General features: G+C 46.0%; 1 protein-coding gene across 3 annotated transcripts in view; it reads right to left on the bottom strand.

Moving 5' to 3' along the window:
- Positions 1-2,583: 2,583 nt before the first annotated feature.
- The window catches only part of RFX1 (regulatory factor X1), a 35,073-nt gene continuing 23,237 nt past the window's right edge, over positions 2,584-14,419 (bottom strand). For all 3 annotated transcript variants that reach the window (XM_044278739.1, XM_044278741.1, XM_044278740.1), the window contains 14 exons: positions 12,586-12,677; positions 12,190-12,508; positions 11,911-12,092; positions 11,281-11,400; positions 10,381-10,496; positions 10,014-10,132; positions 9,828-9,928; positions 8,715-8,866; positions 7,451-7,548; positions 7,211-7,360; positions 6,889-7,097; positions 6,644-6,797; positions 3,838-3,883; positions 2,584-3,722 (listed from right to left, as the gene is read on the bottom strand). In XM_044278739.1, the coding sequence (XP_044134674.1) occupies positions 3,559-3,722; positions 3,838-3,883; positions 6,644-6,797; positions 6,889-7,097; positions 7,211-7,360; positions 7,451-7,548; positions 8,715-8,866; positions 9,828-9,928; positions 10,014-10,132; positions 10,381-10,496; positions 11,281-11,400; positions 11,911-12,092; positions 12,190-12,508; positions 12,586-12,677 (2,022 nt within the window). In that variant the 3' untranslated portion in view covers positions 2,584-3,558. The remainder of the gene's footprint in view (positions 3,723-3,837; positions 3,884-6,643; positions 6,798-6,888; positions 7,098-7,210; positions 7,361-7,450; positions 7,549-8,714; positions 8,867-9,827; positions 9,929-10,013; positions 10,133-10,380; positions 10,497-11,280; positions 11,401-11,910; positions 12,093-12,189; positions 12,509-12,585; positions 12,678-14,419) is intronic.

Raw genomic sequence — 14,419 nt, 5'->3', positions numbered from 1 at the left:
TCACCCCAAACCATCTCGATTGGGTTCAGGTCCGGTGACTGTGGAGGCCAGGTCATCTGGCGCAGCACCCCATCACTCTCCTTCATGGTCAAATAGCCCTTACACAGCCTGGAGGTGTGTTTGGGGTCATTGTCCTGTTGAAAAATAAATGATGGTCCAACTAAACGCAAACCGGATGGAATAGCATGCCGCTGCAAGATGCTGTGGTAGCCATGCTGGTTCAGTATGCCTTCAATTTTGAATAAATCCCCAACAGTGTCACCAGCAAAGCACCCCCCACACCATCACACCATCTCCTCCATGCTTCACGGTGGGAACCAGGCATGTAGAGTCCATCCGTTCACCTTTTCTGCGTCGCACAAAGACACGGTGGTTGGAGCCAAAGATCTCAAATTTGGACTCATCAGACCAAAGCACAGATTTCCACTGGTCTAATGTCCATTCCTTGTGTTCTTTAGCCGAAACAAGTCTCTTCTGCTTGTTGCCTGTCCTTAGCAGTGGTTTCCTAGCAGATATTCTACCATGAAGACCTGATTCACACAGTCTCCTCTTAACAGTTGTCCTAGAGATGTGTCTGCTGCTAGAACTCTGTGTGGCATTGACCTGGTCTCTAATCTGAGCTGCTGTTAACCTGCGATTTCTGAGGTTGGTGACTCGGATGAACTTATCCTCCGCAGCAGAGGTGACTCTTGGTCTTCCTTTCCTGGGGCGGTCCGCATGTGAGCCAGTTTCTTTGTAGCGCTTGATGGTTTTTGTGACTGCACTTGGGGACACTTTCAGAGTTTTCCTAATTTTTCGGACTGACTGACCTTCATTTCTTAAAGTAATGATGGCCACCCGTTTTTCATTACTTAGAATTTGTATTATGGCAATAAAAAAGCAGCTAACAGTCTATTCAGTAGGACTATCAGCTGTGTATCCACCTGACTTCTCCACAACGCAACTGATGGTCCTAACCCCATTTATAAGGCAAGAAATCCCACTTATTAAACCTGACAGGGCACACCTGTAAAGTGAAGACCATTTCAGGTGACTGCCTCTTGAAGCTCATCAAGAGAATGCCATCCGGTTTGCGTTTAGTTGGACCATCATTTATTTTTCAACAGGACAATGACCCCAAACACACCTCCAGGCTGTGTAAGGGCTATTTGACCATGAAGGAGAGTGATGGGGTGCCGCGCCAGATGACCTGGCCGCCACAGTCACCGGACCTGAACCCAATCGAGATGGTTTGGGGTGAGCTGGACTGCAGAGTGAAGGCAATAGGGCCAACAAGTGCTAAGCATCTCTGGGAACTCCTTCAAGACTGTTGGAAGACCATTTCAGGTGACTACCTGTTGAAGCTCATCAAGAGAATGCCAAGAGTGTGCAAAGCAGTAATCAAAGCAAAAGGTGGCTACTTTGAAGAACCTAGAATATGACATATTTTCAGTTGTTTCACACTTGTTTGTTATGCATATAATTCCACATGTGTTAATTCATAGTTTTGATGCCTTCAGTGTGAATCTACAATTTTCATAGTCATGAAAATAAAGAAAACTCTTTGAATGAGAAGGTGTGTCCAAACTTTTGGTCTGTACTGTATATATCTTATATATATATATATAAAAATGAGTTTCTGTCTGTCAGTCTGTCTGGACGTTCTTTATGCGCGACCAAACGACTGGACCGATCTTCACCAAATTTGGCACACAGGTACATCAGGTCTCAGCTCTTTAGGACGTACAGTTCCTGAGATATTCCCAAAAAATGAACCTCATTAGCCAATACAAGCCTGCAAGTCTTTCTCTTCAAATCCCAACTGCCATAAACACAGTTTTACTCCAGGTTTCCATAACAATCCAGCCATTTTTCTTTACTGCTTAAAGGGGCGGGCACCGTGGAGGTCACTGTTTTTAAAGGAGAAGGCACAGTGGAGGTCACTGTTATTAAAGGGGTGGGCACTGTGGAGGTCACTGGGATTAAAGGGGAGGGCGCTATTAAGGTCCCTGTTAAAGGGGCGGGCACTGTGAGTCACTTTTAAATGGGCGGGCACTGTGGAGGTCTCTGTTAAAGGGGCGGGCACTATGAAAGTCACTGCTAAAGGGGTGGTCAATGCTAAAGGGGCGGGCACTTTGGAGGTCACTGTTAAAGGGGCGGGCACTATGAAAGTCACTGCTAAAGGGGTGGTCAATGCTAAAGGGGCGGGCACTGTGGAGGTCTCTGTTAAAGCGGCGGGCACTATGAAAGTCACTGCTAAAGGGGTGGTCAATGCTAAAGGGGCGGGCACTTTGGAGGTCACTGTTAAAGGGGCGGGACTTTAGAGGTCACTGTTATGGGGGAAACTGTTGAGATCTTTTTACGACACATAAAATGAAATAGATGAAATATACCCGTGCAAAGCCGAGTCCTTCTGCTAGTATATATATATATATATATATATTAGTCTATATGCTGCCTGCAGATTACTCAGCAATTTCCCTTTAAAATATAGTGACATGGGAAAAAAAATATATAACTTTTCTATATACGTTTAACATAAAAATGTGATTTAAACAGTACAACATTTTCTGATGACATTCCCTTTAAATAACTTCTCATATGTAACTTACAGAACACAGCAAAAATTTATTGTGTATTTAAGAAATACTACAAAAAGTTAGAAAACGGTTTTGTTTTTCTTGCAGTTACCCTCCTCGCCCATCTGCCCCTTCCATTAATATTGACACAAAACTAAGATATATATATATATATATATCGCTTTAGACAAAATACAATGCCTCCTCCCCTCCCAGATACAGACGGTCGGATTACACAGACAAACAGAAGACATGTAAGGCCATGGTGTGGGCTGCGGCGCGCAGACGTCCCACTGCGACAATATCACAATATTCAATATCATTAACGTTAGTCATGTTATCCACAGGAATACAAGCCGGGAGGAGGGGGGTGGGGTGACTTAAGGCAGTAGAACACATTAACGATTTAGAGGTAGGCACCCTGCAGCTGTCCAGCTGTTGTGGAGTTACAATGCCCAGTGAGCAGGCACGCTTGGCACTTGTAGTGCCCCTCAACACCTGAAAAGCTCCAAAGCCTGATTTATAGATCACTACTGAATTTGGCCAGCAACGTACATATATTTTGGCAGCATATAGGATAGACTGCTGATTATATAGCTCATGTATATAATGTCATGGCACTGAGAATTAGCCGACTGGCCCTGTAGGGTCTCTCGCTTTCAAATGATATAAGTTTAGTAGGCCTCTGTATAGATAGAATATGTATATACATATAGACACACACGCGATATTCACAATCAGTACAGCATTGTATATAGGATGACGTATATGTAGACACGTACATACACAACCCGCTACCCTGTGCTTCTGTGGCTGTGTATGGATCTATGTACAATATACATACAGTGTAACACAGCCACAGACTCACACAAGAGCCTTTTTCCGTGTTTTTATGGATATGGTATCTAGTGCATTATTGGGGCACCCACATGGGTGACCCCAAGTTCTGTCCCATCCACGCTGCCATGCCAGGGTTTTGGAGCATCTTTGGCCAGTCCAATTAGGTGTTGGGGACGACTTGAACAAAGATCCCCTCGTCGTCGGTCCGAGCTAACTTGCTGGGCGGTTCGAGAGAATCAGATCCTAGGGCGTTGGAGGTGTCAGTGAGGGGCAGCTCATGGGTTATATCCTCGTCACTCTCTTCCTCCTCCTCCTCTTCTTCATCTGGGGGGGGGTGGGGGTGTCATATAAAGACATTAGTACAATGTTTAGTCTGAGACTGGAAAAAAATAGGCAACTCCTCGTTAAACTGAATAGGGCTGAGTGGCACAATACCTACCCTTGTCTTGATCCATAGAGTGTGATGAGCTCCCAGCATTGGCAAACTGTAAGACAAGAGATTATCACGAAGGAGCTGAGGGTTTGGTGCGCTGGAGGTGTAAGGCTATGTACACTTTCGGAGGCTAGCTTTGCGAATAGCGCTTTTTTACTTTCACTTTGGTCATCTAATAAAGCTTATCTGGAGTTCAGAAACACTTTTAAGCCACATTTAGATCAGTAAGATAAGGATTGAGCTATAATGAGTGTTTATAATGTCAGAGAGCAGAGATAAGGAGCCGTCAGATTAGCTGACAGAGCAGAGAGAAAATTCAGATCCTGCTACTGGAGCATCTCAGCTCTGTACAGAGATAAGGGCTCCATATCTTTTTTTTTTATTAATGACCAATTTAAAAAAAGATTTTTGGCTCAAAATGAGTACAATGAAATAATAAAAAAAATGCCCCCAACGATGTACATAGCCTTTAACCGCTTCATTACCGGAGTGTTTATTCCCCTTCCTTACCAGGCCAATTTTTCAGTTGTAGCTATGCAAATAACTGATTAATTTGTGAGCAAACCTTACATGTATTTGATATTATTTCTCACGGGACGCCTCAGACCTTTCTTTTGTGCCATTAGATAATGGATATAATTAGGGATGAGCGAATTTCATATTTTGAAATTTGTTTTCGGTTTGTGTTGTGGTATAATGTGAATTGCGTTATGGATTCCGTTACCACGGACCATAACGCAATTCCATGACGGAATGCCTTTAGAGGCATGCTGTTATCCATTCCATCATAATAGAGTCCTCTCCTGCATAGACTTCTATTATGACGGAATGAATAACAGAATAACTAGGGCAGCACGGTGGCTCAGTGGTTAGCACTGGTGTCTTGCAGCACTGGGGTCCTAGGTTCTAATCTGACCAAGGGCAACAACATCTGCATGGAGTTTTTATGTTCTCCCCATGTTTGCCTGGGTTTCCTCCAGGTACTCCAAAGACATACCTATAGGGACCTTAGGTTGTGAGCCCCAATGGATGCTAATGTCTGTCAAGTGCTGCGGAAATAAATAAATGCCTCTAAAGGCATTCCGTCATGGAATTGCGTTATGGTCGGAATGCAATTCACATTCAATGTTCACATACGATTCACACACGAACTGAAAACGAATTAAAAAATATGAAAAATTCGCTCATCCCTAGATAGAATATAAAAAAAAAAAATATTTAAGGAAAGATTCCTATCAAAAGGTTTTCGGACAAGACATTTTTAAAACCATTCCTGTACGCTTGTACCTTGAAAATGGACACCATTTATGTTATTTATCTACTGGCTGGGCTGGCCACAAGATTTCAAAAGCATGGGGTGCATTTTGGATTTTGGCAGCCATTTTTCTATTGTTGGGTCTATGTACTGCCAGAAAAATCTTGTACAGCATCAAAACCTTACAAGCCCCTTCTAAGTTTTTATAAATGAAAAATTAATGAATTAATAATTAAATGTTATTTTAATTTTTTTTATTATTTTTTTTAAAAGTTAATTAACCCATTCTTGATACAGTCAGGAAGAGGTTAATTCCCAGCCTGCAGGCTGACATTTAATTTTATAGCCAGCAGGTGGCACTCTTACATAAGAAAAAGTGCTTTTAGACTTTACAATGTAATACACGCTTGTAGCACTGAGCTACAAGCGTATATTACTGCCTGACCTCTCCCGCTGGTCACGGCCCTTCTCCCTGTGACTGCAGCTGTCTAATGATTTTATACGTCGGGTTACAGATAAGAGCCTAATGCCAAGACGTACAAAGCTGTGCGGCAGTAGGCAAGTGGTTAAGACTGAAGATCTCAGGATACATCAGATATGAAGGTTCACAGGTGCATTAACATCTCCGTAACCTAATGCATCCGATATCTGAGGGATCTGGATAGATTGGAGGCTTGGGCAGATAAGTGGCAGATGGGGTTTAACACTGATAAATGTAAAGTTATGCACATGGGAAGGAAAAATGCAAGTCAACCGTACATACTAAATGGTAAAACACTCGGTAACACTGACATGGAAAAGGATCTAGGAATTTTAATAAACAGCAAACTTAGCTGTAGAAACCAGTGTCAGGCAGCTGCTGCCAAGGCCAACAAGATAATGGGTTGCATCAGAAGGGGCATAGATTCCCGGGATAAGAACATAGTCCTACCACTTTACAAATCGCTAGTCAGACCACACATGGAGTACTGTGTACAGTTCTGGGCTCCTGTAAACAAGGCAGACATAGCAGAGCTGGAGAAGGTCCAGAGGAGGGCAACTAAAGTAATAACTGGAATGGGGCAACTACAGTACCCTGAAAGATTATCAAAATTAGGGTTATTCACTTTAGAAAAAAGACGACTGAGGGGAGATCTAATTAATATGTATAAATATATCAAGGGTCAGTACAGAGATCTATCCCATCAGCTAATTATCCCCAGGACTGTGACTGTGACGAGGGGACATCCTCTGCGTCTGGAGGAAAGAAGGTTTGTACACAAACATAGAAGAGGATTCTTTACGGTAAGAGCAGTGAGACTATGGAACTCTCTGCCTGAGGAGGTGGTGATGGTGAGTACAATACAGGAATTCAGGAGGGGCCTGGATGTATTTCTGGAGCGTAATAATATTACAGGCTATAGCTACTAGAGAGGGGTCTTCCTCTGGATCAACTTGCGGGATAACAGGCCGAACTGGATGGACAAATGTCTTTTTTCGGCCTTATGTACTATGTTACTACTACTATGATATCAATACATACAAGGCTTTACATACAGAACAGAGCCTATAACTCACCTCTCCCATGACAGCTATAGGAGTCTCTCCACGGGCCTGAGCCACACGATGCTCTATTAAGTAGTACATGTATTCATCGTAAAGGAGTCTTATCAGATGGAAGGAACCAAAGCTGGCAGCACTGCGCAGGGTGAGGTCCCTAATCACCATGGAGCTGAGGAGAGAAAAGCTTGCATCATTCATAATTCATAGCACACCTAAATCCTGTTCCCGGAGCCGCACATCATCCTGTACACATAGCCTACCTGTAGAAGGACCACTTTAGTAGGAACAATTTTGCTGCTTTTGGAAATCCAGGATTGCCCTGGTAAGGCTTCAGCGCCTGGGAGACAACTCCGTCCAGCCACACTGCCCACTGCTCCAGGGAGCTCTGCTGCTGAAGGGTCAACTTGAAGTCCTGCTCCAGACGCTGGACCACCCGGTCAGCACAGCGGCACACCCACGAGGCCTGCTCCTGTGAGAAGATGGACAGTAGCAAACAACTATATCTTACATCTCAATTCATTGTCACTATGAGTCAATTTTTTCCCGGTTACAGAACGGAAAAAAAATGGGCAACTCTCTTACCTGTACATTGGTGAAATCTACCCGGTTAAGGTCACTGAGCATCTGGTTGATCTGGGCGGTATTCTGCAGCACGGCCCGAGCTGCCTGAGCCAGGTGGTTTAGTGATGTATAGCGGCGTAAAGTCTGGGCAAAGGCACTTGCTGCACCCACCTGGCGGGACAAGAGAAAGGAGGTGAATCTATTGGACGATTTATAAGAATAAACTGGATTTACTCAGTCTCTCTTAGTCAGTCTTCTCACCTTCACTCTCACCATCTCCTCTGGGATATTCATCATTGCACTTGTTAACCAACTCTCCAGACTCTTGGCAAAGTTACGAATGGCTTGTGTCAAAGCACCTGAGGAATACACAGATACACATGAGTATAGGAAACGTATTCTATCAGGGGGAAGTGGCATCTTCCTGTCCTTTCAGTGGCCTTTAGTTCTCCTTTCTCTGTCTAAAGGAACATCCAAATTTCCACCCCAGATTTTGCTGTATTTCCGTAGCAAAATCTGGAAGAGTTACGCTGCGTTGTGGCGATAATCTGCAGCATAAATTAACAAGCTGTGGATTTATAGTAGCTGTCCAGGATTTTGGTATTGATGACCTATGGACCTTAGGATAGGTCATCAATATCTATTCTACAGGGGTCCGACTCCTAACACCCCCACAGATCAGCTGTTTGAAGAGGCTGCGGGGCTTTATTTAGCCCTGTGTGTCTCCTCACATGTTACCGAGCACAGCGCCGTACATTGTATAGTGGCTGTGCTCGGTATTACAGCTCAGTGCCGCTCACTTGAATGGGAACCAAACTGCATATATGCCATGTGACCAACGAATGTGACATCACTGACCTAGCAAGACGCAGCACTCGCCAGAGACCCACGGCCTCTTCAAACCGCTAATCAGCGGGAGGAGTGCCGGGAGTCAGACCCCTACCGATCAGATATTAATGACCTATCCTGAGGACAGGCCATTACTATCAAAATCTAAGGACGACCCCTTTAAGATCCACACCACAGGTCAATTTACGCTGCAGATTTTTTTTTTTGAGGCAGCAACAGATGGACGAGATTTTCCTAATCATCATCCACTTTGCTGGTACTGTTATATGCTGTGACTCCATGGTTGTACTCCAAGATAGGCAGTGCTTGTGTGCCTGGCGGCTGCTCGTCTTTCCTTGCTCCACAGAATTAAAACTATTCTCTGGTCTGTGAATAGTTAAATTCAGCCCTGACATTTTCAATGCAAATGAGTCACGCTAATAGCTGCGGGTGCCATTATATTGGCGGCCATGGAGTCAGAGGAGGCCGTAACTTAAGACCACATCTCTTTTGTGGTCTGCAGCAGAGTACAGTGAAGGGTGGGGCTCAGCTCCTAGTAAAACATTTGCCTGTGGCGGTCGCTGCATGTTGGAAAACAAGGGGGGGGGGTATGTTTTACTAAAAGGCGTATAGTCCCGTTAGTGAGAGAAAAGTCCTGGTGTGTGGACTGTAGCTGACGAGGGTTTTCGCCACTCACTGGGTATAGGGCGAAGCACATCTGGGATAAGCGTCTCCACAAGCCCCTGGTACAGCTGATGATCACAGTCCCGGCACCATTTCAGCAGGGGCTCATACTTGGATAGGAGAACCAGGCTGTCCTTAGGCAAACGCTTCTCTGCTTCATCATCTCTGGGGGGAGACAGAGGAGAGAATGAGTGAGAAGTAAAGGGGAGGAGAGGGCAAGAAATAAGGAAACAAGTGGAAGTATGAGTGAGAGGAGGACACAGGGATGAGAGATTGAGGGGAAGCGGCCATTGAAGAGACCGGAAAACATGAGGAGACAGCGATGAGCTCAAGATGAGGAAGTGACATACAGGTGACATGGGTGAGAGAAGTATCTAAAGGCATAGCAGGAGGTGAGACTATGGTGAGATGGGAATAAGAGGACAACATGAAGAGGTGGGAAGCAAGAGATGGAGACACAGAAGACCGTGGTGAGATCGTGAATGGGGGATAAGATGGAGAGAAGGATTGATGTGCAAAGATGAAACAAGAGGGGAAGGATCTAAAGACATGGAGAGGAGATAATAGAGGAGATGATAAATAAGATGAGGCTGTTGTGAAGAGGCAGCTTAGGCTACTTTCCCACTGGCGTTTTGGCTTTCCATTTGTGGGATCTGTTCAGGGCTCTCACACGCGGTCCAAAACGGATCAGTTTTGCCCTAATGCATTCTGAATGGAAAAGGGTCCGCTCAGAATGCATCAGTTTGCCTACGATCAGTCACCATTCCGCTTTGGAGGCGCACACAAAACGCTGCTTGCAGCGTTTTGGTGTCCGTCTGACGAAACTGAGCCAAACGGATCCGTTCTGACACACAATGTAAGTCAATGGGGACTGACATAATAGAAAACTGATCCGTCCTCCATTGACTTTCAATGGTGTTCAAGATGGATCCGTCTTGGCTATGTTAAAGATAATACAAACGGATCCGTTCTGAACGGATGCAGACGGTTGTATTATCTGAACGAATCCATCTGTGCAGATCCATGACGGATCTGCACCAAACGCGAGTGTGAAAGTAGCCTCAGGAGTCAGTGATGAGATGTGTAAGGAGAGGCAGGAAACACGAGAGCCTCCTCAGCTACTCACACTGTGTTGTCGCTGTGCTGAGCCTGGTTGAACCTCCAGAAGGTTTTCCAGAGCGTCTCCACCAAGGTAAACTGAAGATTCACCACCACGTCCACTATAGCCTGTGATACATAACAATGGTCACATGTTGAAGGAGGGAGCTGGTTAGAAGATGTAGGTTTTGGGAGAAGGATCAGAGGTGGGTACCTCACAATGCTCACGGTAGAGAAGCTGAAAGGCCTTGATATTGGCCAAAGTTATGCCATCTGGAAGTGACTTTCCCTGCAGGTCTATGTCACCAAACTCTGGAAGTGTCCGAGAGGCATCTGTATGAGAAACATGGGTATATGGATCACGGATGGAGCCCATAAATATCCAAGTGCCCCTGTGTGACATCATTTACCAATGTCGATGGACCATGTTTAAAAGACCATTTGCTTCATTTGTCTTGAGATGCATTGGAGCAATAAAGAAAATTTTGCGGAAGTATTCATACTCTGAACGGATGTACGCACACACAAGTGCAGTACCTGCATAGATCTGCACAAACATGGTAATAGTGACTGGGACCTACCCAGGAACTGCTGGTATTGCTGAACCTGGGAGCTGATGTCAGAGAGGCCGGAGGCCGCCTGCTGGGCTCCCCCCACTCCGTTACTCATTCCCTCCATCTTCTGGATGGGCTTCATCCTGAAAGAAACATGTTCATTTACAGAGAACTGTAAGAACGAGGACACATATAATGTCTCATATGGCATGATGATGGGGGTTATCCCACCTACAATAGATCTGGCCTTTTATACTGAAGGTCACTTTGCCAGACAGGGATTGCCCAGATACGTGACAACTGATCAGGCAGGGGCAGATTGGTCACAGACCCTACAGAGAAATTTCCTGGTGGGCCGATGCCCAGAGGGCCACTCAAGCCCTCTAGGTAAATAATGATCTAATGCTCAACGGCCACAGGTGCCCTCCTGAACTCAGCTGTATTACCGTCCTCATGACGGTGATATAGTTGTATACTATATTTCATGCTGGCCTGTGCTATTTGGTTCTGCTGGGGCAGTATTCTGTGCTACACTATGGTATTGCAGGCCCTGTCTACTTCTCTTGTCCTGTCTTCTGTCAATCTGTAACTGCCTACAACATGGGGCCACTTTTCTTTTTTTTTTCCTGGGCCACTTTAAGTTCCCAATCCGCCCCACACACTCAAATCAATGCGGCCATCATACAGCTGCACCCCCTACCCTGCCCCAGTGAGGGGATAACCTTGTCATTACAAGGTTCCTCTACATTTCTTGGCCACAGACAGACATAAGATAGGGCTCTTCTAATCCACACACTCTCCATGACCACAACTTTGGGTTCTGCACCCTTGTGAACTCTCTGATGACATCTCATGACAGTAATGGAGGATGCAGTCAGGTCAGTCAGATAGTGGGTCATCACGTGTAGAAGATCAGGGTCTAGGTACCTTTGTTTCTGGGAGAAAGGCTGCTGTCGCATGGCGAGGTGCTGCTGATCCTCCATGAGGCGCAGGAGGGGGGAGCTGGCTTTAATTCGGAGACCATAATAGTGATACTTGGAGTTTCCTCTAATAAAAAACAAATTGGAGAAAAGTTATTGTATTATAAGACAATGATGTGGGATCAGGCTGACCCTCCATGTATGCCTTCCCTATATATACACACACACGTGTGGATCACATACAGGACCCTTCTTCTTTAGGAATGAGGAGATAATTAGACATACACCTACATACTATAAATGTCCTGCAGTGTGACCTGTATAGATAGGGCAGTTGTTCCCCTCTCATTCTGTAAGGCTTCATGCACACAACCGAAACTGGTCCGCAAACCACGGATCCACAAAATACAGATACCATCCGTGAGCATGCTGTGATTTTCTTACTCCCTTCACTAGAACTGAATGGACCACAAGGAGGCGGACAGCTGATGAATGACATATCCGTATTGTTTGCAGACCTATAGAAATGAATTGGTCTGCAAAAAATGCAGATCGGACGTGGACCCAAAATGCAGTTGTTTGCACGTAGCCTAACGCTAAAATATTCTGGATAATCCGATAGATGAGAAATCTCTACCTGGTCCCCAACCGACGGGTACGGAGCCCCATAAAGACTGAGCGGATGAGCTTCCCAAATGATGCAGCATTCACCGGCTCCAGCTTCTGATCCTGACAGTGCAGCAGGTAGTGGCAGTACAGGGTGCTACGTGGGAGACTCACCCCTTCTGCTGTCTCGTAGTTGTCCAGAAGCCATTGCACCTGGTAGTAAGAAGCGAGCAGTCAGTAATCTACAGGAGCCCTGAGCCCAAGGCAGAGTAAGTAATTGTACAAATCATCATTCTGACCAGTCTCTTACCGTAGCAGGGGAGGCACGTGTGGTGTGAGAATAGGACTGAGGGGCATTTCCCATAATAAATCCACCCTGTATAACATAGGTCCCGGATCCTGACCCTCCGCTGGCTCCAGCTCCACCTCCTCCAGAAGCCCCAGGCGGAGTGGTGCTGGAAAGGATCTGTCCTCCAGATACATACATGGGGATTGAAGGACTGCTGGCCATAGCAGGGGATGATGTTGGGGAGCTGACCTGGCCCGTGGCACTCTGAGATTCATAGTAAGTGGATCCTGTGGCTTGGCTGTATAGAGGAGTCTCTGAATAGGGGAAGGATCCCGAGCGTCTAAAAGAACATGGAGGGATACATGAATAAGACAGTCCAATATCTAGCAGATCAGCTACACACTATGTAAGACTTACATGGTGCTGGCCGTATAGGTGGCATCTCCTCCTTCCACATACTGAACTTGCCCGGGATATACATGTTGTACAGAAACCGGTAACTGCTGCACCTGAGATTGGTGACAATATATTAGACACAAGACATACAGATATACAGTCTGTGGCTGAATATCTCCTCTTCATTTTCTGACCCTCATCACAGCCTCATCACCCCTGGCACCTACTTTCAGTGCAGTGGGGGATGCACCAAACATCAAATTTTGCGGCATTCTCTGAACCTTGACTCTCTGCTCTGGGTGGTCTGCGAGTGGGGTGGGGTAAAGTAGATGATGAGGGATGAAATGGAACAGATCCCCCCACTCGAAATTGGGCCCTGGCACCACAGGAGGCATGACGTGGAGGCGCTGTGATGGGCTGATCTGGTGCTGGTACGGCGCACTCTCTAACTCCTCATGATCTGTCTGAAGCTCGGCTGAACTACACAGAAACTGCCTGACTGAGCTCTGGGGAATAAAGAGAGGGTTACAGGTGACTGAGACGCATCGCGAGAGGCACATAAACCAACATCACTCATATAGTCACTACTACCAGCACTATACATATCCGGGACCGTCAGCCAGTACATGCCTGATCTCAGGTCACATAGAGAAGACCCTTCAGCAGAACATGCCTGATCTCAGGTCACATAGAGAAGACCCTTCAGCAGTACATGCCTGATCTCAGGTCACATAGAGAAGACCCTTCAGCAGTACATGCCTGATCTCACATAGAGAAGACCCTTCAGCAGTACATGCCTGATCTCACATAGAGAAGACCCTTCAGCAGAACATGCCTGATCTCAGGTCACATAGAGAAGACCCTTCAGCAGTACATGCCTGATCTGAGGTCACATAGAGAAGACCCTTCAGCAGTACATGCCTGATCTGAGGTCACATAGAGAAGACCCTTCAGCAGTACATGCCTGATCTGAGGTCACATAGAGAAGACCCTTCAGCAGTACATGCCTGATCTGAGGTCACATAGAGAAGACCCTTCAGCAGTACATGCCTGATCTGAGGTCACATAGAGAAGACTCTTCAGCAGTACATGCCTGATCTCAGGTCACATAGAGAAGACCCTTCAGCAGAACATGCCTGATCTCAGGTCACATAGAGAAGACCCTTCAGCAGTACATGCCTGATCTCAGGTCACAGAGAGAAGACCCTTCAGCAGTACATGCCTAATCTCAGGTCACATAGAGAAGAACCTTCAGCAGTACATGCCTGATCTCACATAGAGAAGACCCTTCAGCAGTACATGCCTGATCTCACATAGAGAAGACCCTTCAGCAGAACATGCCTGATCTCAGGTCACATAGAGAAGACCCTTCAGCAGTACATGCCTGATCTCAGGTCACATAGAGAAGACCCTTCAGCAGTACATGCCTGATCTGAGGTCACATAGAGAAGACCCTTCAGCAGTACATGCCTGATCTCAGGTCACATAGAGAAGACCCTTCAGCAGTACATGCCTGATCTGAGGTCACATAGAGAAGACCCTTCAGCAGTACATGCCTGATCTGAGGTCACATAGAGAAGACCCTTCAGCAGTACATGCCTGATCTGAGGTCACATAGAGAAGACCCTTCAGCAGTACATGCCTGATCTGAGGTCACATAGAGAAGACTCTTCAGCAGTACATGCCTGATCTCAGGTCACATAGAGAAGACCCTTCAGCAGAACATGCCTGATCTCAGGTCACATAGAGAAGACCCTTCAGCAGTACATGCCTGATCTCAGGTCACAGAGAGAAGACCCTTCAGCAGTACATGCCTAATCTCAGGTCACATAGAGAAGACCCTTCAGCAGTACAT

Source organism: Bufo gargarizans, chromosome 2, assembly GCF_014858855.1.
Source record: "Bufo gargarizans isolate SCDJY-AF-19 chromosome 2, ASM1485885v1, whole genome shotgun sequence".
Lineage (NCBI taxonomy): Eukaryota > Metazoa > Chordata > Amphibia > Anura > Bufonidae > Bufo > Bufo gargarizans.
The sequence above is the reverse complement of the archived record's forward strand: the minus strand, read 5'-3'. Positions and strand labels throughout refer to the sequence as shown.